The 26554-nt window shown below is 35.9% G+C and overlaps 1 protein-coding gene across 1 annotated transcript in view; it reads left to right on the forward strand.

The window, feature by feature from the left end:
• LOC123532047 (calcium permeable stress-gated cation channel 1-like) overlaps window positions 1-26030 on the forward strand; it is a gene marked incomplete at its 3' end in the record, with an annotated part of 54772 nt that extends 28742 nt beyond the window's left edge. Inside the window, exons 8-16 of the mRNA XM_053534401.1 lie at window positions 5148-5274; window positions 5508-5641; window positions 16986-17111; window positions 19030-19183; window positions 19778-19884; window positions 21381-21467; window positions 23383-23439; window positions 25489-25655; window positions 25999-26030. Coding sequence (XP_053390376.1) covers window positions 5148-5274; window positions 5508-5641; window positions 16986-17111; window positions 19030-19183; window positions 19778-19884; window positions 21381-21467; window positions 23383-23439; window positions 25489-25655; window positions 25999-26030 — 991 coding nt within the window. The remainder of the gene's footprint in view (window positions 1-5147; window positions 5275-5507; window positions 5642-16985; window positions 17112-19029; window positions 19184-19777; window positions 19885-21380; window positions 21468-23382; window positions 23440-25488; window positions 25656-25998) is intronic.
• Between the last annotated feature and the right edge of the window lie 524 nt (window positions 26031-26554).

The following is a 26554-nucleotide window of genomic DNA, read 5'->3' on the forward strand; positions in this document are numbered from 1 at the left end:
CATGCATGGAGGAATTTTGATGTAAGTTGACTAAATTGTACACCATCATGAGACAGAATGTCATGCACAAGAACCAGGTCCCTAGTTAAGAATATCTTCCCTTTGTTGTTACTATTAATAGCTTATATTGTACCTTTTTAGCTCACCTGTCACAAAGTGACAAGGTGAACTTTTGTGATCACGCGGTGTCCGTCGTCCGTGCGTCCGTCCATAAACTTTTAGTTGTGACCACTGTAGAGGTCACATTTTTCATGGGATCTTCATAAAAATTGGTCAGAATATTCACCTTGATGATATCTAGGTCAAGTTCGAAACTGGATCACGTCCGGCAAAAAATAGGTCAGTAGGTCTAAAAATAGATAAACATTGTGACCTCTCTAGAGGCCATACTTTTCAATGGATCTTCATGAAAATTGGTCAGAATGTTTACCTTGATGATATCTATCTCAGGTTTGAAACTGGGTCACGTGCCCTCAAAACTAGGTCAGTAGGTCAAATAATAGAAAAACATTGTGACCTCTCTAGAGGCAATATTTATCATGGGATCTGTATGAAAGTTGGCCTGAGTATTCATCTTGATGATATCTAGGTCAAGTTTGAAATTGGGTTATCTGCGGTTAAAAACTAGGTCAGTAGGTCTAAAAATAGAAAAACCTTTTGACCTCCCTAGAGGCCATATTTTTCAATGGATCTTCATGAAAATTGGTCACAATGTTCATCTTGATAATATCTAGGTCATGCTTAAAACTGGGTTACGTGCCCTCAAAAACTAGGTCAGTAGGTCAAAAAAATAGAAAAACCTTATGACCTCTCTAGAGGCGATATTTTTCATGGGATCTGTATGAAAGTTGCTCTGAATATTCATCTTGATGATATCTAGGTCAAGTTCGAAATGAGGTCAACTGCGATCCAAAACTAGGTCAGTTGGTTTAAAAATAGAAAATCCTTGTGACCTCCCTAGAGGCCATTTTTTTCAATGGATCTTCAGGAAAATTGGTCAGAATGTTCATATTGATGATATCTATGTCAAGTTCGAAACTGAGTCACGTAGGTCAAAAACTAGGTCAGTAGGACTAAAAATAGAAAAACATTGTGACCTCTCTAGAGACCATACTTTTCAATGGATCTTCATGAAAATTGGTCAGAATGTCCACTTTGATAATATCTTGTTCAATTTTGAAACTGGGTCACGTGCCGTCAAAAGCTAGGTCAGTAGGTCAAATAATAGAAAAAGCTTGTGACCTCTCTAGAGGCGATATTTTTCATGGGATCTGTATGAAAGTTGGTCTGAATATTCATCTTGATGATATCTAGGTCAAGTTCGAAACTGGATCAACTGCGGTCAAAAACTAGGTCAGTAGGTCTACGTCGTCCGTGTGTCCATGCATAAACTTTTGCTTGTGACCACTCTAGAGGTCACATCTTCCATGGGATCTTTATGAAATTTGGTCAGAATGTTCATCTTGATGATATCTAGGTCAGTTCGAAACTGGGTCATGTGCGATCCAAAACAAGGTCAGTAGGTCTAAAAATAGAACTTTTGCTTGTGACCAAGCTAGAGGTCACATTTTTCACGGGATCTTTATGAAAATTGGTGAGAATTTTCATCTTGATTATATCTAGGTCAAGTTCGAAACTGGGTCATGTGCGGTCCAAACCTAGGTCAGTAGATAAAAAAATAGAAAATCATTGTAACCTCCCTAGAGGCCATATTTTTCAATGGATCTTCATGAAAATTGGTCAGAATGTTCACCTTGACGATATCTAGGCCAAGTTCGAAAATGGGTCACGTGCGGTCAAAATCTAGGTCAGTAGGTTTTAAAAATAGTGAAACTACTTTTTGGTTTTCAATGAAACTTAGCCAGAATGAACTGGATTTCATGTGGACAGGTGAGCGATTCAGGACCAGCATGGTCCTCTTTTTTATTACTGGTCGTAGAGAAAAATCAAGACCACTTTTCTGTAGTACAACATGCATGTTACACCCAATTTTGAGAAGTATTTTGTCTCTACCTGGTAAGGATTTTTGTGTGGACTTTATTTTTTTTAGCTCACCTGAGGTGAGTTTTTCTGATCGCTCGATGTCCGACGTCCGTCGTCTGTCTATCGTCCGTCAACATTTAGCTTGTGTATGCGATAGAGGCTGTATTTTTCAACTGATCTTCATGAAATTTGGTCAGAATGATTACTTTGATGAAATTTAGACCGCGTTTGAAAATGTGTCATCTGGGTTCTAAAACTAGGTCACTAGGTCAAATCAATGAAAAAAAACCTTGTGTATGCGGTAGAGGCTGTATTTTTCAATTGATCTTCATGAATTTTATTCAGAATAATTACCTTGATGAAATCTAGGCCGAATTTGAAAATGGGTCATCTGGGGTCCAAAACTAGGTCACTACGTCAAATCAAAGAAAAACATTGTGTATGCGATAGAGGCTGTATTTTTCAACTGATCATCATGAAATTCGGTCAGAATGATTGCATTGATTAAATCTAGGTCAAGTTTGAATATGGGTCATCTGGGATCAAAAAGTAGGTCATCAGATCAAATCAAAGGATAACTTTGTGTATGCGATAGAGGCTATATTTTTCAGTTGATCTTCATGAAATTAAGTCAGAATGATTGCCTTGATGAAATCTAGGTCAGGTTTGAATATGGGTCAGCCTGGGTCAAAAACTAGGTCACTAGGTCGAATCAAGTTAAAATCTTGTGTATGCGATAGAGGCAATATTTGTCAATTGATCTTCATAAATTTTTGTCAGAATGATCAGAGTTTGATTATTGATCATCTGGGGTCAGAAAGTAGGTCACTAGGTCAAATCAAAGAAAAACCTTGTGAAATTAAGTCAGAATGATTGCCTTGATGAAATCTACGTTAATTTTGATTATGGGTCATCTTGGTTCAAAAACTAGGTCACTAGGTCAAATCAAAGAAAACCCTTCTTTATGCAATACAGGCTGTATTTTTCAATTGATCTTCATGAAATTTTGTCAGAATGACAGCCTTGATAAAATCTAGGTCAACTTTAAATATGGGTCATCTGAGTTAAAAAACTAGGTCACTAGGTCAAATCAAGGAAAAACCTTGTGTATGCAATAGAGGCTGCATTTTACACTAGATTTTCATAAAATCTGGTCAGAATGGTTGACCTGATAAAATCTAGGTCAAGTTCGAATATGGGTAGTCTGGGGTCAAAAACTAGGTCACTAGGTCAAATCAAAGAAAAACCTTGTGTATGCGATAGAGGCTGTATTTTTCAATTGATCTTCATGAAATTTGATCAGAATGATAGCCTTGATGAAATCTAGGTCAAGTTCGAATATGGGTCATCTGGGGTCAAAAACTAGGTCACTAGGTCAAATCAAAGAAAATACTTATACATGTACTCAAGAATTTTGCTCCAATTTTAATAATAATTGGTCAGAATAATTTTTTCCATGAAATCACTAGGTCAAACATGTTTACTCTGTTTAATATGTTGTGTTATGGTGTGTTTCTCAGGTGAGCGACCTAGGGCCATCTTGGCCCTCTTGTTCAATTGATCTTCTTGAAATTTGATCAGAATGATTGCCTTGATGAAATCTAGGGAGAATCTGAATATGAGTCATCTAGGATCAAAAAGTAGGTCACTAGGTCAAATCAAAGAAAATACTTGTTTCTACTCCAATTGTAATGATTTTTGGTCAGAATATTTTTTCCCATGGAATCACTAGGTCAAACATGTTTACACTGTTATGGTGTGTTATGGTGTTTTTCTCAGGTGAGCGACCTAGGGCAATCTTAGCCCTTTTGTTTAAGATTAACTTCCCTTAGTTGTTACTATAAATAACTTATGCCTGTGACCTTTCTCATGTTGCGGGGGCATCCGTGTTTGTGACACATTTCTACTTGAATATGGTTTTTATTTTCAAGGAATGGTATGAAAATAAAATATTTCACATTTATTTAGTGGCGTAGCCACAAGTGAAATACGACTTTTACTTTTTCATACTATGAGATGAAAAGGAAAACTTTAGTCATTGTAAAAACTTAAATTTTCTGTTTATTATATACACAAATGATTGATAACATTGTTTGTTTACATTTAAAATGAGTGTAAACAACAATATATATACTTTCCGTACAGCCAGAATATAGTCTTATTTTAGATACAAACAGAAAACATTACCTTTAGAGAATCAGTGAAGGTATTAGATATAAAAATGTAGTTGCACGAGTTGTGGACAACTCTCAGTTCCGGATAATTTCAACATATTGTTGCGGTTTTATTTTCTGGCATTTCAAATGGGAAGAGAAACGGTCTCCCCAGTAATGTTTCATTGCAGTGAAAATTAAAAACAATAAAAGTATGCATTATATTTCTTAAATATTTCTCAATATTTCATTTGAAAAAGTATATAATAAAGGCTCATTCTGCAGTGACTAAAAATCCAATTAGTAGAAGTAGAAGTAGTGGCTTTTTAGCTCCAAACTCTGCTGGTATATTCATTTGCTGATTTTTTTCTTGTGATGTCTTGCTATATTTGTTAACTATTGGTATGTGATTATTCACATAACTGATTAAAAAGTAAATATGATATTTTTAAACCAAGGGAATACACCTGACCTGTATGGCCTGTTGAATGATTTATCTGGTAAAATGTATTACAGTAAAGCTCTGATCACTTGAGATCCTAAAGAATGAGCAAAATCCTTGAGTTGTCCAGGGTTTGAGTGATAAAAACATTGAAAAATATGGAAACAGACTGGGGATCACATAAATTCCTTTAGTGAAACAGGGTGCTCAAGCCATTTGATGCTCAAGCTATCAGTAATATACTATCAATGGACAGATTTCAATTGCTTGTCTTTTGGTGGAGTATTTTTGTTGAACCAAACATTTGGCTTTTCTTCATCTCATTATTGTTTGATGAAACCAGACATTCAGTTTTTATGGTAACAAAACCTTTTCTGAACACATTTCCTCAATTTATGTTAAACATTATTTTATGTGATGGTAGTGTAGTCAGTATATATGAGATTGATATTTTACCTGATAAATTATTCAACAGGCCATACAGGCGTGTTCCCTTGGTGTAAAAATATCATATCTACTTTTTTAATTAGTTCATACGGGCCTCTTTTTGGCAAAGTTTATCATTTTAGAGCTGCTGCAAAAGAGGCCCGTATGAACTCTGAAATCGAGTTACAGAAAACTGGACATCGTCCGACCGTTAAGCCTTACACCTGTGGTCAGTGTCTTTTCTGTGCAGAGTCCTGTGGTTGTGTTGAGGTGAGTTCCTAAATATTTTTTTAAGGATGAAATTTGTGATTGTAGGGCATTGGAAATTTTAGACAATTTGTTTTACCTCCGGAGATAATACATTAACTTTTGTTTTCACTGCATTAAAAATTAAATTAGCAAAACATTTCTCGCTATTTTCACAAAATAGTTTTAAATATAAATGTAACATTTGGTTGCAATTTGAATGTTAATGATACACAATTTTTACATGTATTCATCAGTTGGATGCTATTACGTACTATGGAGACGAGGAGAACAGACTGGCAGAAGAATGCGAGAAGGAGAAAGTTAATGCTTACAAGAGTTCTCTTGGTGTAGGTTTTGTTACATTTGAGAATGTAACTATGGCAGAAAGGTGAGCCTTGATTTCACACCTGATGATTTGTAGTCACTTGCTTTCCTATTTATAGAATAGAGATTTTCTTTAAATCTAGAATGATTCAGAACTGTTCATAACTAACACACTGGTGTGATTCATTAGTTATTGATTAACATTAATAGATAATGGCCAACTACCATTTGTAGCTCTACTATACGAAGTATGGAGAGCTGTCCTACTCGACCCTGCGTCAGCGTCCTTCCGTGTCCGCGCTTTGGTTAAAGTTTTGATGCACTTTCACTTTATCTCTGTAATTACTTGATGGATTTGTTTCAAACTTAAAATAGTTATTCCACATCATCACCCACATCATATAGCACAAGGGCCATATTTCTCACACCAATATTTCATGAATTATCCCCCCTTTTTAGCTCACCTGTCACAAAGTGACAAGGTGAGCTTTTGTGATCGCGCAATAGAGTCCATACTTTTCAATGGATCTTCATGAAAATTGGTCAGAATGTTCACCTTGATGATATCTAGTTCAATTTTGAAACTGGATTACGTGCCCTCAAAAACTAGGTCATTAGGTTAAATAATAGAAAAACCTTGTGACCTCTCTAGAGGCGATATTTTTCATGGGATCTGTATGAAAGTTGGTCTGAATGTTCATCTTGATGATATCTAGGTCAAGTTTGAAACTGGATCAACTGCGGTCAAAAACTAGATCAGTAGATTTAAAAATAGAAAAACCTTGTGACCTCTCTAGAGGCCATATTTTTCATGAGATCTTCGTGAAAATTGGTGGGAATGTTCACATGGATGATATCTAGGTCAAGTTTGAAACTGGGTCACGTGCCTTCAAAAACTAGGTCATTAGGTCAAATAATAGAAAAACCTTGAGACCTCTCTAGAGGCCATATTTTTCAATGGATCTTCATGAAAAGTGGTCAGAATTTTTATCTTGATGATATCTAGGTCAAGTTCAAAACTGGGTTACATGAGCTGGAAAACTAGGTCACTATGTCAAACAATAGAAAAAAACGACGTCATACTCAGTTCAAAACTGGGTCATGTGGGGACAGGTGAGCGATTCAGGGCCATCATGGTCCTCTTGTTACTTAGAATTTCAGGTTAAAGTTTTGATGCACTTTCACTCTATCTCAGTTATTACTAAATGAATTTGATTCAAACTCAAGATAGTTCTTCCACCTTATCACCCACATCATATGACACAACTCTGGTACCAATATTTGATGAATTATGCCCCCTTTTACTTTTATTTCAGGTTAAAGTTTTCATGCACTTTCAGTCTTATCTCAGTTATTACTAAATGGATTTGATTCAAACTTAAAATAGTTATTCAACATCATCACTCACATCATATAACACAAGGGCCATAACTCTTGCACCAATATTTTATGAATTATCTGCTCTTTTTACTTAGAATTTCAGGTTAATGTTTTGATGCACTTTCACTCTCAGTTATTACAAAATGGATTTTATTCAAACTTGAAGTTGTTATTCCACATCATCACCTACATCATATGACACAAGGCACCAATATTTCATGAATTATCCCCCTTTGACCTTTTTGTGTCTATTCGCCGTAAAACCCAACTCATTCATTCAACTTCCTCTTTTTGCTTAGACTTATTTAATGTTTTTTATCTCTCTTATTACTTAATACTTTTGACTCAGACTCAAGCTATTGGTCAATATCTTCATTATTATTGGAGTCATTAAACACTCTAGTGACAGCTCCAGCTTCTTCAGATGTGCCCGGTTTCACTATCCAGCATCGAAATAGTTGAGCGCGCTGTCTCCTGTGACAGCTCTTGTTTGCTCAACTTTTCGAAGAATAATCTGAGCTATTCTACTCACCCTGGCATTGGCATTGGCATCAGCATCGGCTTCTCACCTTGGTTAAAGTTTTGAATGCAAGGACATATAGCTATCATTTAAAGGCTTATAGCTTTGAAACTTTTTTCTTTTTCTAGGTCAATAACCAACCTCACAGGATCAAGTCCCAGAACTCTGACATGTATTTTGGACAATTTATGCCCCCTTTTGGGACTTATAAAATCCTAGTTAAAGTTTTGCGTGCAAGTTACTATCTCCAAAATTAATGCAGATATTGAATGAAACTTCACATGTGTCTTCGGGGTTATAAAACTAGGTGACTTAGCATCCAGTCCCATAACTCTGACATGTACTTTGGCCAAATTATGTCCCCTTTAGGACTTAGAAAATCCTGGTTAAAGTTTCCCATACAAAATACTGTCACCAAAACTAATGCAGATACTGGATTGAAACTCTGTAGATATTTTAACATTTAGAGTAATATTCCTGTTTCTGGGACAACATTTCGAATAGTCGAGCATTGGCTGTCTTACGAACAGCCCTAGTTTAATATAATTTTGCAGCATGAAATGAACAAAACAATGTCATACTTCTCACACACACAAAAAAAGTCTGTTTTGCTGCCTTTTTACTTTAAGGCCGGAAAGAATAGTTTGGTTCTGGAATACCATCATTTGTCAAAAATCTATGCTTAGAATGGTTGTATGTATTGAAACAATTATTTTCTTTAATTAATGGAAACTAGCATTCTTAAATAATCTTTAAAGAATAATTTTAATTCAGAAATGTTTTGAGGCATTGTTTAATTTGGATAAACTATCCTGATCAGTTGGTTCTTTTATTTGCAGCTTCTAAAATGGAGAAAAAAATCATGTAAACCAACATATAAACAAGTTGTTTAAAGAAAAATTTGTTGCCTACATAAAAAGTTGAACCAAACATATATTTATGACCTGATTTGTAGAATTTCTGAAGAAGATTTAAGATTACAGTAATTTTGTTTCAGAATTAGAAAAGATTTCGTACCGACATGTAGCAACATTTTAGAGACTAAGCAGTTTTACAGGCATAGTGCTAATATTTCTCTATGTATAAAGTAGTGCTAGACAGGGCCGATAAACTATGATGTTTTGTGGCTACTTGTAGTAAAGCTTTGCTTCTGACCTTGACCTTTGCACTAAATTAAACTGATTCCTGAGATGCATTGTAGTTCACAGGGCAAGTGTAATTCCTTATATGTGCTTTTTGTCTTTAAACATGTACATGTCAGCCTTGACCATTCCCTGGATGCCTTCAACCCTGTCTCGCAGTTTAAAACTATAGATCAGTCTCAAAACTCAAGAATCTGACTGGTTGATTGTGAGCTTAAATTTAAAATCAACCAATGACAAAGCTGCATTTCGAAGACTGGTCACCAAACTCAGTTTTATATCATTTACTCATGAAACTATAATTGTTTTGTAGGATTTGTAAAAAATCTCTACGATAATGCATGAATTTATGTAAAGATAGGTACTTTAGAATGCTACTGACTGAAATACTTTTACAGGTGTATGACTCTAGATTTATATCAAACTCTTCAAAAGTTTTCTTCTTCTTTATTACATCTTTAAAATTGTCAGAATTTTTTAATTTTAAATATCCAAAGAAACCCTATAGTTTTGCTTAAGTGTAACAATATCATTTCCTCAGTATCCCTTGTCACTCCAACCAACACTCAGCCCGTGCGAAAATGGAACAGGGAATCCTGGGATTATGCCAGGAAGTCCCAGGACTATCCTGGGATAGTCCTGGGACTTTTCACGCCGTTAAATGGGAATGGGAAAATCCCAGGATTTTCCTATGAACAGGAAAAAAAAGGACATCTGAGAATTCCAATCCTGCTATCCTGAAAATCTCAGGAAGACAGGACATAAAAGTACAATATTGTCCTGTTCTCAGGAAATCCCAGTAATTCTTGAAGTCAGGATATCCCAGGACAATTGTCCTGTCTTCAGGAAATCCCAGGAATTCCAGATGTCAGGAAATCTCAGGACAATTGTCCTGTCTTCAGGAAACCCCAGAACATGTAACTGAATACCTTGTAAACATGATTTGAAATTCTCTTTGGCGGGAAATACAGTTAACGATTTGACTGTTTAAGTTCGATAGTATTTACAGTAAGAATATAAGGATTATCATTTCCTAATATTAAAACACATTTTGTAGTTAAAAGGCATTCATCATGTACATTGAAATAATACAACCTGTCATAGCAGAAATATTTATTTCTTGGCACATCTTAAATCAGCTCAAATAAATATGTGCACTCACGGCAAAAAAACTAGGTGAAAGTACTACTATTTAGTCTAGAATCATCAAATTATGAGTTTCATACTGAGCAAAAAGCTCTTATCATTCTGTGATCTGTTCACTAGAATGAAACTGTCTTTGATCAGAAATGCATGTACAGATAACCATAACTGTAGTAACACATTTCATTCACTTTTTATTGCTCTGACTGATTTAAAGAAAACTACTTTTCTAAAAAACTTATTGTTTTGTAAAATCATTAAATGAAGGTGTACGTTTAGTATTATTTCTAAAAGTTTATACAGAAATAATATGCTAACTTACCAAAAATTTATAGAATATATTCCTGTTACACTGACAACACCACAATCAGAAGTACTTAATGATACAGTATCTCCCAAAACATGGGTCTTCAACACCAGGATGTAATTAACTTATTACACCATTACAAGATCATGTTTCAAATTAATTACCATCTTTCAATCTGTATCTTTTAGAAAAAGTCCTGTCTTTTTCCTGTGAACATGACAATTTTTTTTATCAAAAGTCCTGTCTTTTAGTGTTAAAGTCCTGTCTTCAGGACTTTCTTGCAGCCTTGCTAAAAGAATCCCAGGATATCCCAGGATAATCCTGAGATTTCCTGAGAACAGGAAAATATTTCTGCACGGGAGCTATCGGAAATTACTTCAGTGTACATAAAACGTAATAATTTCGTAATTGATAAGTGCCATTTATTTTATGACTAATAGAAGCAAAGACCAAAACACCGAAGTAAACATAACAGTTTAATAAATTTAACTGTATACAATATTTATTATAATGGCACCAAGTTAATAACAATATGAATACGCACGTACTAAATTATAGTTATTAATAAATGGCAGAAATGGCCGCGATGGAAAAGATACACCAGGAGCTGTTTGGTAACCCAGGTTGTACAAACACAATCCGGCTTCGGGACGAGCAAGCAAGCGCATGTAGTTTGAGTATTTGGCTACTAAGAATTGCCGAACTTACTTGTGCAACTAGGAGATACGCTACGTAGTTATGGGCAAAACCTAGTTCACGTACGCTAACATGACCAAGCGACCTAGCGATTGACTAATAACCACACGGACAACGTGCACCAACCTAGCGGTATACGTAACTAAACCGACCTTGCGGTTAACCTGCCTAAACAGACCTGGCGGTTCACATATTAACTAAACTGACCTAGCGGATCACACAGCACTTGGAAAAACGGACAACACGAAGCACGTGCACACTATATATACCGTAAACCGGCCAAGCGTTTACGTCATGATAACATTACATTACGGCAAAAACTGAATCGTCAAAATTTATAATGTAAATGGCGACTTTCAACCACCAATGGAGGTGTGAACTTAGTCGCCCAAAGTGAAATATTGATTCGAAATTTACCTCCTTTTAATTGCAATAAGCTTAAGAGATTTATAAATATTCCCGGTAACTGACTGAAATAATTTTGTAAATGGAGGTTACTAACAACCAAAAGAGTTGCGAACTTAGTCGACCAGAATGAAGTATTGAGTCTTGATTTACTTTAAACACACGTGTTCGCTGCTCCCGAAACTGGAGATCCCTTTACATCGCGTCTTAAATAAGATTATTTAACTAAATAATTCATAATTGAAGAACGAAATGTTTGCAATATCAACAATGAATATAGCTACAATACAAAATTAATCATAAATATTACAGGCAAAATTTTTACTTCATTCATAGCGTAACTGATGATTGCCCTGAGGGCTTATTGTCAAATGTCACATATATCCAAGAGAATGCCTTATTACGTTGTCTTCGTAATTATTAATAGAAAACAAACTGTGTCGTATTACATTATGAATAACATGAATCACATCACTGGATTAATATAACTACATTTCAGGTTTATCAAACTGACGGAATACTATCTACTCATAATCCCTCTGTTCCTAACAAAACGCTGTTCTGACATTTAGCAGCAAAATCGATTGCTGCTGACATTATAATCACAGTTAATATCATCATGTGGAAATTATTCTGTCCAACCAAGCGTACACTGACTACTAGCAAAACAATGTTCTGACATAACGCAACTGATAAAAGCGTGGTGTCAACTGTTATTGGCTGTTTGCAAGGATATTTCCATGTGAAAAATGTTCTATTGAGCCAAGCATATAGTACATTCCTTGCTGTATGGTTTGTTTCCACGTGTACATGGTACGAGCATAATTGTTTCCATGATATGGTGCCATCTTGAACAACAGCGTGAAATCTGTAAACATACAAGGTCACAATAAGCTAAATAGTATTCCCTATATATTCTATATAAAACTGACCTTTTTTTTAAGAGCTACCAAACATAACTAGACCCATTTCAGAGAACAAATCCTTACCTCATTTTTAAGAGTTATGATAAATCTGATATAAAATGAAGAGAAAAGTAGGGGTCATGTATCTTCTAAGAGAGATTTTTCTGGTCACATTTGCTTACTGTAAACTGACATCAAAATCACACTGCTGTGACCTGGAAGTACTACTAATACTAAAATTGAGCTTGACTTCACCAAATACAACCTGCTCTCCCATTTTCCTACCAAAATGTCAAAAATACACCTACAATGAAATTTAAACAGAAACTAGCTTCAATTTAGACCTCTGTTGCCATGCCAAGTGAAAAATTAGAGTCAGATACCTGGCAGCCATTACGCGACTAGACCAGATGGCTCCCACGCTGGTTTCTTTAGTTTAGTTAGGCCTGTAACAACATTCCAACGGCAGTACTTTGTCCAAATACAACATTGACATTAAAAGCAATATAAAAATATTACTAGCGAGTGTTTAACAATTACTAATAACCATTCTTATTAACAACAGTGTGATATCCATAACGCTAACATTATTCCTTTCATGTGTTGATTTACTTAAACTGTGAAATTATAATCGAAGAAACCTTAAAGGGGTGTGGTGGCCGGGCTTATTAAAATTTCAGCGATGTGTACAGAATGAAGTCTTGCGCCAGAAAGGCCGAATATCTGCGTATATGGTTATTTAACCCTGCATGAGTACGCCCGAATGAACATGCAAGTGGTCGTGCCACCTACCGGCTGTAACCATGACTACACGACGCTTCTATTGCAAAAATAAATTATATTATTTGTATAAGAATAATATGTATTATTTTATGACTAAGAGAAGCAAAGACCAAAAACACCGAAATAAACATAACAGTTTAATAAATTTAACTGTATACGATATTTATTATAATGGCACCAAGTTAATAACAACATGAATATGCACGTACTAAATTATAGTTACTAATAAATGGCAGAAATGGTCGCGATGAAAAAGATACACCAGGAGCTGTTTGGTAACCCAAGTTGTACAAACACAATCCGGCTTCGGGACGAGCAAGCAAGCGCATGTAGTTTGATTGTTTGGCTACTTAGAATTGCCGAACTAACTTGTGCAACTAGGAGTTACGCTACGTAGTTATGGGCAAAACCTAGTTCACGTACGCTAACTTAGCCAAGCAACCTAGCGATTGACTAATAACCACACGAAACACGTGCACCAACCTAGCGGTATATGTAATTAAACCGATCTTGCGGTTCACCTACCTAAACCGACCTAGCGGTTCACGTGTTAACTAAACTGACCTAGCGGTTCACACAGCACTTGGAAAAACGGACAACTAGAAACACGTACACACTATATATACCGTAAACCGGCCAAGCGTTTTCGTCACTATAACATTACATTACGGCAAAAACTGATATTTTCGTCAAAATTTATAATGTAAATGGCGACTTTCAACCACCAATGGAGGTGCGAACTTAGTCGCCCAAAGTGTAATATTGATCTGCAATTTACCTCCTTTTAAAAAGAGATTTATGAATAACACCGACTGAAACACATGCGCATGCTTGCCCGTCCCGTGAACGGAGAATTTTCCGCCACAATAAATTTGATAGAATTTATTTCCCTAAAATTCTACGAGAACGATTTGCCAACTTGATACATATTACCGCTTCTTTATAACCATGTTTAAAAGCAATAACGGGATACTTTAAAGGCTCTTTGCAATCGAATCTTGAACATAATCCAGATAAAGTTCAAGGCCGACATCCAACAGGTGAACTCCGTCTTGACGGAAAACCCAGAGGTTTTAAAATCAATTTCCATACATAATATGTCCGACCGGGTATGCATCTTAACTTGTTGTCTGCCCCAACGATTAATACGTTTCCTTTTAGCTTCAATATCTAGGGTTACAGAGTCAGGAACTCCCCAAGATAACCGCTGTAAAATATCAATCCATATAATTGTACTGTCTGGAATGGCTTCGCGTACATATTTCACTTCACATTTGATAACTTTCCTTAACATTGTTAGGGACATGGATACTAAATCATTACCACCCAGTTGTATAAATATAATATCGGGCTCTTGGTAAGCAGAACATTGCATTGGATTGAATAACGGAAATCGTTCCAACATATACCCCTTATTCCCCACCAACCAATGATCTTCTGACTTTCTGCATTTAAGTTCTGTTTCTTTGCTTCTTTGGCTCGGACACCGGCCCAGAATGGAATAGAATCACCCAATATCCAGATACCTGTGAAAATAATATATACACTGAACTAATTTGATTGCCTTTATCTGATATATACTTTGTAAGCATTAGAGGACCAACGCCCCATAGCTTTAATATGTGAAGAAGCTAATCCAATTACCGACATGTCCGTTGCCCTACCTATCAGGAAGCTATGCGATCTGAACGTATTATGAGATAACCCGGCTTTAGAAACACATTTGAATAAGAGTGCTGAACATTGATACCTAGTAATGAATTTATCGTCAGCATGACAAAATAAAGGTCCTGCTGCCTTTGGTCTTACGAGACAGAGCATATCACAGATAGAGTTATGCACACCTGGCATGTGAGTGGCTCTTAATAAGATGTCAAGTTTCAAGCATCTTAAGTCAATGCTCTGAGTATACACATTACCTTCTCAGACTTAGAAGTCAACGAATTCAGAATGCAAACGACGGCCTTGTTATTACAATTAAATTTGATCTTTTTGTTTTCTAGTTTATGACCCCAAATGACCACTGCTGCTAAAATGGGAAATAACTCTAGGACTGTAATGTCATCAGTTAGGTGTTTATTTCGCCAAGATTCTGGCCATTTTGCTTGACACCAATGGCTTTGAAAAAAGACACCAAAACCTTACCCAGGACCTCTGGCACTGTCAGTTAACAATTGAACATCATTCGACAGCCAAAATCTATCGTGGAAAACCGAAATACCCTTGTGCATTTTAAAGAATGACTGCCACATTTCTAAATCTAATCTTGATTTACTCTTAAGTGATGGTATGGTTTTGACAAACCGCATGCAGCGTGTATCAGTCGTCGGCAGAAAGACCTGCCGGTGACAATAGCTCTACAGCAGAAATTAAGCAATCCTGTGAGAGATTGCATTTCTTTTAAAGTGACCTTCTTTTTTACTAAGAACTTCTTGAATTTTTAGTACCACCTCTTTAATTTTTTGAGCGGGGATATGCACCTGCATTATTTCGGAATCCAGCTCAAGGCCTAGAAAAATAATAGGATGGACCTTCCATTTTTTCCTCTGCTAACGGAACACATAACTCATTCATACATTCCGTAAAAGTAACAATTAATGATTTACACGATGAAAATGTCTTATCCCCGCCCAAAAAGTCATCTAGGTAATGTATGAGCTGCCCTGATGTCATTTTACTTTTGACCACAAATTCTAAAGAAGTTGAAAATTGTTCAAATGTATAACAACTAACAGCTGCGCCAAATGGCAGAGCCTTATCAACAAAATATAGACCTAGAAATTTTAAACGTAACAGTTCAAAATCTTTATTTCTTGTAGGTAACAATCTAAATGCATTTTTAGGTCCATTTTGAAAAGTTTGCAGTTTTTGCCTAAATCCTGAATCATATTTACTGCTGCATCGAAATCAGTGTACTTGACAGAACAGAATTTTATATAGTCACTCACAGATTCCCCTTCAGGAAATGATAAATGGTGTATTAATCTAAAATCACTGGACGTATTTTTTAGGTACCAGCCCGTCTGGTGAAACTTTAAGATTTTGGAAGGGACCAGCCATTCTACCGGCTGAAATTTCTTTGTTGATTTTTTCTTGAACAATACATGGATTTTTTAATGCCGACCTGAGATTTTTACATTCTCAAGCTTTTCTTGGCCCTGAATAATGCATACTGAAACCTGACTGAAACCCGTTCAAGAAAGACGATGAATTTTTGTGTTTATACAACGAAATGTATCTACATAAAGCCGAAATGTTAATAGGCGTAGTTGCAAAGTTTATTACATCTAAGTTCTGCGGAACAGAAAGTGCTTTACTGCCGATTGTTTGAACTTCTGTTGGGGTTTGAACTCTTAAAGGCACCACGGTCTCTGCCTCTAGAGTTAAAGTTGCCTTGGGTGTTGTTTTGAAAATGACTTTTTCTCGGGTACGAGAAAGTACTCGTAGGAAGCATTGGTTTTTCAATGCACGGCTTCATATAACAATTTACCGCTGAGTGGGAGGCTCCACACTCCGAGCATGTGATTTACATTTATACATGATTCGATCTAGACCTAGTATATGGACGTGACGCATTTTCATCTGCGTTGCCACCACACCCCTCGGGCAGTAGACCCGCTGACCGAATAATATCATCAAATTTTATAATAGAACCTGAACGTAAATTACCTGGGTCTGGCTGTGTAAGTATAGTGTCTTGCTCGTCGTCCCGACGTTGAAGATTTGCTTGCTCAGCATTGTTCCGACGTTTAGGATTTGCTTGCTCAGCGTTGTCCCGTCGCTGAAAACTGGCCTTTCTCTTCACGCCTTTACCTCTACCAGGCATTGCAACTTGCGTATAGTCTGATACAAGTCAATTCAACTTATTAAAATTTTAGCGATGTGTGCAGAATGAAGTCTTACGCCAGAAAGGCCGAATATCTGCGGATACCGATACGGTTATTTAACCTCGCATGAGTATGCCTGAATGAACATGTCACGTGGTCGTGCCACCTACTTGCCGTAATCATGACAACATGACGCTTCTATCGCAAAAATAAATTATATTATTTGTATAAGAATAATATGTATTATGTGACACTTTGTTTTTGGTAGAAAATCTGTAATGTATATTTATAATATTACAGGATAATGAATGACTTCCAGCTATCATGTAAAGCCTTCCAGAATCTTCAGCCATCATCCGTTCATGTGGAGTTGAATGTTGTTGAGTGGGAAGTTACATATGCCCCTTCACCAGAAAATATCTATTGGTAAGTTAGAGTTTGTTAGGTAGGAGGTTACATATGCCCCTTCTCCAGAAAATATCTATTGGTAAGTTAGAGTTTGTTAGGTAGGATATCTATTGGTAAGTTAGAGTTTGTTAAGTAGGAGGTTACATATGCCCCTACACCAGAAAATATCTATTGGTAAGTTAGAGTTTGTTAGGTAGGAGCAGACCTGCTTATATCTACGGATTTTCAGTAGTTTCTATGAATTTGCGATTAAAAACACGGAGTACGATTTACCAAAAAAATTACTACGGAAAATTGCCTCGAACTTCGAGTCAAAGATCGGCCAAATAGCGAATGCGCATAAAAATCGCAAGTGGTGAAATGGAAATTTCTACAAATAACTTTGTTCCAAATCGTAACCGTTCTAGAAGTTTGACTGGTTCAGATAATTTGCCTTTGGTTCAGGTTGCAAAATATCGATACCGATACGCATTCTGTGTTTTATGTAACTCTGTGAGCTAACGCATGTAGTAAACATCTTGACACATGTGGTTGCAGTTTGCAGTCAATTAGCGAATGAATTTATTCGGTGAAGAAGCACTTATTTGTTTGTTTTAATTACTACTGATTAAATGATTTTATTCCTTTAATTTTCAAGAAATAAACAAATCGGCGAAACATTAAATTGTATTACAAGTATTTTTAAAGTTTTTGAAATCGGAAGGAGAGCGTCTGCTGCTGTGTGAAACAGGGATTGAATAATCAGAAAACATTGCTCCAGCTGCAAAGTGGTTATTGCCTTAACGAATATCAAAATAAAGTAGGAAATAAATGCCATTCTGCAGATGAGGAGTACCAGAGACTGTAATACATTTTATAAACGAGTGTCCCATATGAAGCCCACAGAGAAAAGTTAAAGCAGGAGTTGTTCCTAAACATGGGTATCAGAGATGTAGTGACAGTTTTTCATAATTTGGATATTGTAGTAGGTAATATTTAAAGATTGAAACATATTATTTTCAGTCAGAAAATGCACAAAAGGCTGTGTTAAGGGCATAAATTTTCAAAATATTCTTGGGGGTGATACTCCAAAGAGACTCTTCTTGCAGGAGAGGGTTTTCCTCCCACACCCTCCCCCATATTGCCACTTTGCAGTTTGATGTGCCCTTTTACCAGCTGCCACCCTGCCTATTTCAAAATCTTACTACAGCACTGTTTTATTATTAAATTATAAAATATTCAAAGCAGGAGGGAACACCCCTCCCCACACCCACCCTGCTACTGACCGCATAAAAGTGGCTCAAACTTTTTTCAGACCAGTATGGGCCCTGTCTGTCTACATGGATCAAAATGGATAATTAAAAGTGTGGTGCAGACTTTAATTTGCAAGATATTGCGCAAAAATAAATGAAGCCTTGTCAGCAGTATTTTGACAATACACTGCCATATATCCTCAACACGACTTTATACGCAATAGCTACTGACAGATGGTTAAAACTACTGATAAATCACTTGGGGACTACTGGCATTGTTTTGAAGGGGTAAACAGGTCTGTAGGAGGTTACATATTCCCCTTCACCAGAAAATATCTATTGGTAAGTTTCACGTTGCTGAATGGGGTAGCATATGCCTCTTTTCTATGGAAGTTAGTTGAATTGGGTGGCATCTTTTCTTAGAAGTTAAAGGTGGCTGATTTGGTAACCACATGTTTCTTTTCTGGTCAGTTAGAGGTTGTTTGATAGGATGGCATATATGCCCCAAGCCCATATTTCCTGGAAGCTGGTGGGTTGTTGAATAGTATAGCTAATGCACCTTTACCAGGGTGTTATTTATTACTGTTGTCCAGTTTTACTTCAGCTGAATACAAGTAATAGTTCCACTTTAGATGGACTTGATAAAATATATTTAAGACTAATATAACCATGTGATATTATATTATCTGTTGTTAATTTTTCAGGCAGAAATTATCACAGTCTGGTTGGAAATGGTGGTTAAAGGCAATTCTAATCAACGGTTTTGTAGTGATCTTGTTGTTCTTCTTGACCACACCTTCTATCATCCTAACCAACTTGGATAAACTTAGTTATAAAGACTATTTTGCTAAAACTCACGTAAGTAATGTTTTGATGAAATGAATTTTGTGAATTTTAAGACATACATTGATTTAACTGTAGTGGAAATCATTAAGAAATGGATTTCATTTTAGAATTTTTCATCGGGTTTTAGTACTTCAGACAGGTTTAATGTATGATAATGTTTCTATATGGAACTTTGAGGTCATTGAAATTCAACAGAAATTGTAGTATGATCAGTGTAGAAAAAGTGCATCTGTCGTGAACAACATTGTAGAAAATATAAGTGGACGTGTGGACGTGTGAATAGAACCCACAAGAGCTTGTCTTTAACCCTCTGTAATGAGGTATAAACAATTTGAAGTCAGATTCAAACTATTTAACCAAATATTATTAAAGATTGAAAAGTAGATTGTGAATTTCTTATGACTGTCTATCAAGTAAAACACTGTTGACTCAAGGGTGCATTATTATGAGCAAACTAATGAAATTACCCAAGGTTTTAAGATATTCAAACAAAGAAAATATATGGAAACTGACCAGGGACCACATCAATTGCTGACGTGAAGTGTTTCACTGTAATTCTTTTACCTTGTAAATATGTATCTTATGCTAATATTGTTTGTGTTTCAGAGTGCATTACTTGTACAATTTCTGCCCACCTTATTACTGCGGACTTTCACAGCCCTTCTACTAAAAATTGTTTGCTGGTCAGATCAGTATGTTGGTCACTGGACTAGGTAATGTATTATTTATTATTCTCATATGACCAGGCAATTTTTAAATCATCACAAGGATATTATGTTGACATCATGTCGCATCGTGAAATAGCGTTTTTAAAATTAGTCAAATACTTAAAACATATTTAAAACAAAATGTCACATAGTACAACTGTTTTGATTAATTCACACGCACACACACTGAGTTGGGAATTCGCTGTGTAGAATAATTTGCCATCATTTGCGCTCTAACTGAACTATTCAGCAAGATATATATTACCATTTCCGGTCCAGGCGTGTATAAACAAATGAGCATAACGGCCTACCATTTAGCACAATTCAGTTCTATCACGTTTGATCTAAATTTTACAATAAAAGACGTATTAAAATCAAAATAATTTAAAGCAAAACAGTGTTTTAACACTATTTATACACTCCAGCTGTTACACGTTGTACGAAATAATTCACATGGGCTTTGCCCTCGTGAAATAATTACGCCCGACGTATAACCGCCCATCTATAAATTGTTTCTTAGTGAAATTCTATAAGAAGATCCTTTTGAAGCACAGATAGCAGCCTAGCAAAATAATACTCTGCCCCATGGCAAAGAAGAGAGAGTATTTTGTTTTGATTATGTTGCTTGTTAGGTTGTTGTGTCTGTCAGATTGTAGGCAGACCATTTTCAAATTGGTTTCTGATAATTAGCTAAAGAATGCCTAAGCCTGCAGTGGCAGGCTTTAAAGGCTGGATTGCTCATATTCATAAGATTGTAAGCTCAGTGCAAAAAGTGGATAAGTAAATCTTTCTATTAATGCAGTTTTGTGCCTTAGGTAATGAGATGACACCCTGTTGTTTCAGGAAAGGTCGGTCAGAGGTCAAGATCACAGTAATATTGACTCTGAAACAACTTAAAATCAATAAGGCTGTCGTCATGCTTCATGAATGATTGCGTATATTTATTAGAAGGCCTATATTGTTTTTGGGAGCCTGTTCGAGAATGGTTAAGGTCACAGTGGTCACTCTGTTGAAAATGGTTTACGATCTCTAAGTTGAGAGGGCTTGAGCCTATGACCAAAAATTGAGGGTCAGTAGGTCAAAGGTCAAGGTCACAATGATCACGCTACTGAAAATAGTTTCCAATCAGTAAGTTGAATGTGCTTGGGCCTATGACTGTATCAAATCTGATTTAATGTGCTTTTGAGGGTCGGTAGGTCAAAGGTCAGGGTCACTGTGATCTTGAGACAAAATGATTAGAAAATAACTAAAGAAGGCTCAGGACAACTGTGATCAAACTTAAAAGCATTAATTATAGGTCATTGGATAAAATCATAGAGAAAACCTTGTTAATTGAACTAGCACAGTAAATACCACATTTTCTACCTAAAGAGCACCATGCTATCAAGCTGAAGATATTTTATATTTTTGAATGTAATGTAAACCATATTCAGTTTTAAGAGCTCAGAACGCTGAAGACACAAATACTTTTGTTACTTACAGTCCACCTTGTTCTATTTCAGGAGCTCGGAGCATCATGCTGTCATTCTGAAGATGTTTATATTTATGTTACTAATGGTTCTCATCCTGCCATCTATTGGTTTAACAAGGTTTATTTTGCCTTTACTATTATCTTTAATGTATACCTAAGTTTATTTTAGATGCCACATTTTATACTTATGGACTACACGTCTAAAAAGGTGTTAGTCATATAGTTCAACCTATTTTAGAGCAGGCGGTAATTTGTTTGTCCACCATAGAGCAGACTGTATTTTTTGTACTTTTCATATCTATCTTTAAAGGGCAAGGAATGCCTAAAAGTAAGTTACTTTTGCATGAAAGCCATCCTCAAGTCCTTCACAATGCTTAAAGATTTTTTTTTAAATCTGACTATCGAAAAATATATGGCAGTTTGAAATTCAAGAAATGGCTGATCACGGACATCATTTACACACTGTTGAATTCTTTATTTAGCAAATAAACTTTTAAATATATATTCATTTTGTATGTTTCTTGAGTGTAAGATGTGAAACATAGTAATTTCTTTCATTTTGACTAGAAAAAGTTGAGAAATTATTTTACAGAAATAAAAAATTCCAGTTAAATTTTTTATCTAAAAATTTAATAAATCCAAGATTTTGCTTTTTTTTTGCTCAGGAGGTGGTGGACATATTGAAATCGCTCTGTCCGTCAGTCCGGGCTGTAACTCTGTCATCCATAAAGGGATTTTGAAATAACATGACATAAATGTTCACCATAATAAGATGACGTGTTATGCACAAGACCCAGATCGCTAGCTCCAGGTCAAGGTCAAACCTAGAGGTCAAAGATTAACAAGGTCTGTTTCCTGTCCGATCCATAACGCTGCCATCCATGAAGGAATTTAAAAATTACTTGGATAAATGTTCGCTATAATGAGATGAGGTGTCATGCGCAAGAACAAGATCTCTAGCTCTATGGTCAAGGTCACACTTAAAAGTCAAATGTTAACAGGGTCTGTTTCTTGAAATAACTTGGCTTAAATGTTCACCATAATGAAACCATGTGTTATGTGCAAGATCCAAACCCCTAGCCCTATGGTCAAGGTTACACTTAGAGGGTAAAGGTTAACATGTTAACATCTGTTTCTTGTTCTATCCATAACCCTGCCATTGATGAAGGAATTCTTATGGACAACACCTTGTAAAAAAAAACTGTTGGTCATACAGTTCAGCCTCTATAGATCCATAGAGCAGGCTTTTAATTTGTCCTCCATAGAGCAGACTATTCTGGAAAGGTTATTTTACTAAGAAATTTATCTAGTTGGAAAGCAAAACAACGAATCTTTGTAGGATGTTCATTAGAGATATCCTTCTCTGAAGGCATACTGTATGAGATGTTGTGTGATATTGCCTGATACAATAGAGACTTCGACACATTAAAGAACCAGGAGACCTCAGTGCCAAGTCTCATCTGAAAACTTAAAGGAGCATGGGATTAAACATGTCACTTGTAAACTAAACAGAGAAAGTGATATACTGATTATTGGGAATAGTTGTAATGTTTTCAATTTCACCTATATATTGGCCTGCCATGTAAAATAGCATAACAAGCAACATATAGTGTGCCTGTAAATTGTGTCTGACTGAGAAACATTAATGCATTGTGTGATTCCACACAAATAATTATCATAACAAGTGGATATGTCACATGTAGGAACCATGTAAATGGCTCAAAGTTTGAGGACATGTCATTTTCTAAGAAATTTAAAGTGTTTTCAGTTGTTCTTGTTTGATGCCTAACTTTGTTGTACATGATGGGATTTTGGAATAACTTGGCACAAATGACCAGTGGTACAAGACAACGCAGCACATGCAACATCCGTATAGCCAGCTCAAAGGTAAAAAGGTCATGGTTGGCTGTTTATATTGGTCCACTTTCCTATATATAAAATACAGTGATTACAGTTGTTCATGTCTGGTCAAGACCTTTGTATTTCAAACACCATATACATTTGTCTATATCCAGTATTTTTCTACTTTTCAGCGCCAAAGCACTGTTTGATATTTTTGTCCTAGATAAAGGCAAGAGCATGAAATGGAAGTAAGTAATAATCACATACACTGTTTCAAATTGGTAATTTAAAATGCAGTCACTGGATCCATGTTCGTTGCTTGAGTTTTTAAACTGGTCTATAAATTTCATTTTATAACCTAGGAACATGGTGATTGTTAGGCATGGTTATGACTTCAACAAGGTTTCAATTCATAAATGATGGTCTTGATAACCAACACCTTACTGTGTTCTGCCATTTTTCATGAAATTAGTTTTAAAAAATCAATCTTTGACCTCTTGGATGTTTCAGACATGTATAATATGTCAGAACCCTGCATAATATTTCTAACCTTATTTTTAATTTGATAAGAAGCGTTAGAATCTATATATTTGAAAACAACCGTGATTCTAACCCTGAATTTATAGGGTACTTTACATGTATTTTTAACTCACCTGTCACATAGTGACAAGGTGAGCTTTTGTGATCACCTTTCGTCCGTCGGCGTCCATCTATCAGTCCACAATTTCTTGTGAACACGATAGAGACATTTTGCAATTGATTTTAATCAAACTTGCACACAATTTGTATTGGCACAATATCTCGGTTCCTTTTGAAAACAGCCAGATCCCATCATAGGTTCCAGAATTATGGCCTGTTAAAGGGGCAAAATTTGCTATTTTTGGCTTGTGAACTCGAAAGAGAACACATTTTGCAATTGATTTTAATAAAACTTGTATTGGCATAATATCTCGGTTCCTTTCGAAAACTGGCACGATCCCATCATGGGTTCCCGAGTTATGACCCCTAAAATGGCCAAAATTTGCTTTTTTGGCTTGTGAACACGATAGAGACCACATTTTGCAGTTGATTTTAATAAAACTTGCACACATGCACACAACTTGTATTGGCATATTATCTCGGTTCCTTTCGAAAACTGGCCAGATCCCATCAAGAGTTCAAGAATTATGGCCCCTTAAAGGGCCAAAATTTGCTATTTTTGCTTTTGCAACCATATAGAGACTTTATTTATAGTTTGATTTAATACAGACTTGCAAAATATCTTTAACAACAATAGATCTTGGATTCCATGATGAATGCGGCAGATCCAATCATAGGTTTTGGAGTTACGGCCCCTGATTGACCCCTGAAAGAGCCAAAATATGTTAATTTTACCTTGTGAGCACGATAGAAGTGACATTTTACATTTGATTTTAACCACACGTACATATAATTTAAGTCACAATAAGATCTTGTTTCCTTTAAAAAACTGGCTAGATTCCGTTATGGGTTTTAGAGTTACTGCCCCTGAAAGAGGCAAAATTTTCTATATTGGTCATTTCAGCCATATAGAGGTTTCATTTATGCTTTGATTTAATACAAACTTGCACAGAATGTTTATCTTGGTGATCTCTATGCCAAGTTTGTAACTGGGTCACCCGGTCAAATCAAAGGAAAAACTTGTTAACAACCAATAGGCCATATTTATGACCCTATCTTCATGAAACTTGGTCAGAATGTTTATCTTGATGATTCCTTTGCCAAGTTCAAAACTGGGTCATGTGGGGTCAAAAAGTAGGTCACCCTCTCAAATTAAAGGAAGTGCTTGTTAACACTCTAAAGGCAATATTTATGACCCTATCTTCGTGGAACTTTATAAGAATGTATATCTTGATGATTCCTGTGCCAAGTTTGAAACTGGGTCATGTTGGGTCAAAAACTAGGTCACCCTGTCAAATGAAAGGAAAAGCTTGTTAACACTCTTGAGGCCACATTTATAATCCTATCTTTATGAAACCTGGTCAGAATGCTCATCTTGATTATTTCTAGGCAAAGTTTGAAACTGAATCATGCGGGATCAAAAACTAGGTCACTCACTTAAATCAGGGGTAAAGCTTTTTAACACTGTAGAGGCCACATTTATGACCCTGTCTTCATGAAGCTTGGTCAGAATATTTATCTTGATGATTCCAAGGCCAAGTTTAACAGGTGAGCGATATAGGGTCATCATGACCTTCTTGTAAATGAAACATTTTTGAAATGTTACTTGGTGGAAACAACAGTATAACTAAATGTATATACAAATTTTCGGTTTGCAGTTGTATATTCCTGGCGGGCAATGGTGCATTTTTCGTCAACTACGTGATAACCTCAGCTTTTATCGGCACCGCTTTAGAGTTATTAAGATTTTCCGAACTCTTCATTTATGGAATAAAGCTTCTAATGGCCAAATCATCTGCTGAGAGAACTTCAGTAAGAAAGGCAAGTATATCTGCATGTCTCCAAACTGTAGGACAAGAAGACATTGCCATGTTCCAGCAAAATATTAGGCTGTTTGTGGATTGCAGTTTATATCCAGTTAATAACGTTGTTTCATAAGTGAATTTTGAAAGAAAAATATAATGGTTTGATGAATGTTTATGATATAGTTATTATCATATGACCACTACGGTAATGGTAATGTAATGCAATAAGATTTGCAATATAATCATAGGTGGTTATTTAATTAATTACACACTGGTTTAACAGACCAATGCATTTTTTTCAGGCACTACTTCTGCCTCATGTTTTCCACAACAATTTATAAATAGTTGATAATTTATTTTCAGCATGTGTTATTGGAGTTCCACTATGGGAAAGAGTATGTCAGGTTCCTGTGTGTGTTTGCCATATTGATGTCATACAGCCTGTCCTGTCCACTCATTATGCCTTTTGGTTTGCCTTTCTGTAGAATACTTCATTTTCGCTGTAACTTTATTTAAGAAATAATAAGTTCCCAATCGTAGTTTATCGTAGAATAACCTGTGTTTTGAGTTCTTATGCGTAAGAATATTGTTTCGCATAAGAACGAAAAACTCAGGTTATTCAACGATAAATCACACTTTGGAACTTGTTATTTCGATTCTAACACGACATACTTGTATCTACAGTGTTAGAAAAAATAGTAACTGCTTTTTAAGCAGCTGGATCGGATGACGTCATTGCACGCGCGTGGGTTATTGCAGAATAACCCGAGATAGATTTTGCTCTACATGCCTGTAGGTTATTTGCTGGTCGTGTTAGAATTTTGCTTATATTTGATAGTTTTCATTTTCAAAATTTTCATGAAGAACTGCAACCATGTCACTGTTGAAATATGTAATACGGAGTATCCATAATCATGTG

This window comes from Mercenaria mercenaria, unplaced genomic scaffold (assembly GCF_021730395.1).
Source record: "Mercenaria mercenaria strain notata unplaced genomic scaffold, MADL_Memer_1 contig_3661, whole genome shotgun sequence".
NCBI classification, from domain to species: domain Eukaryota; kingdom Metazoa; phylum Mollusca; class Bivalvia; order Venerida; family Veneridae; genus Mercenaria; species Mercenaria mercenaria.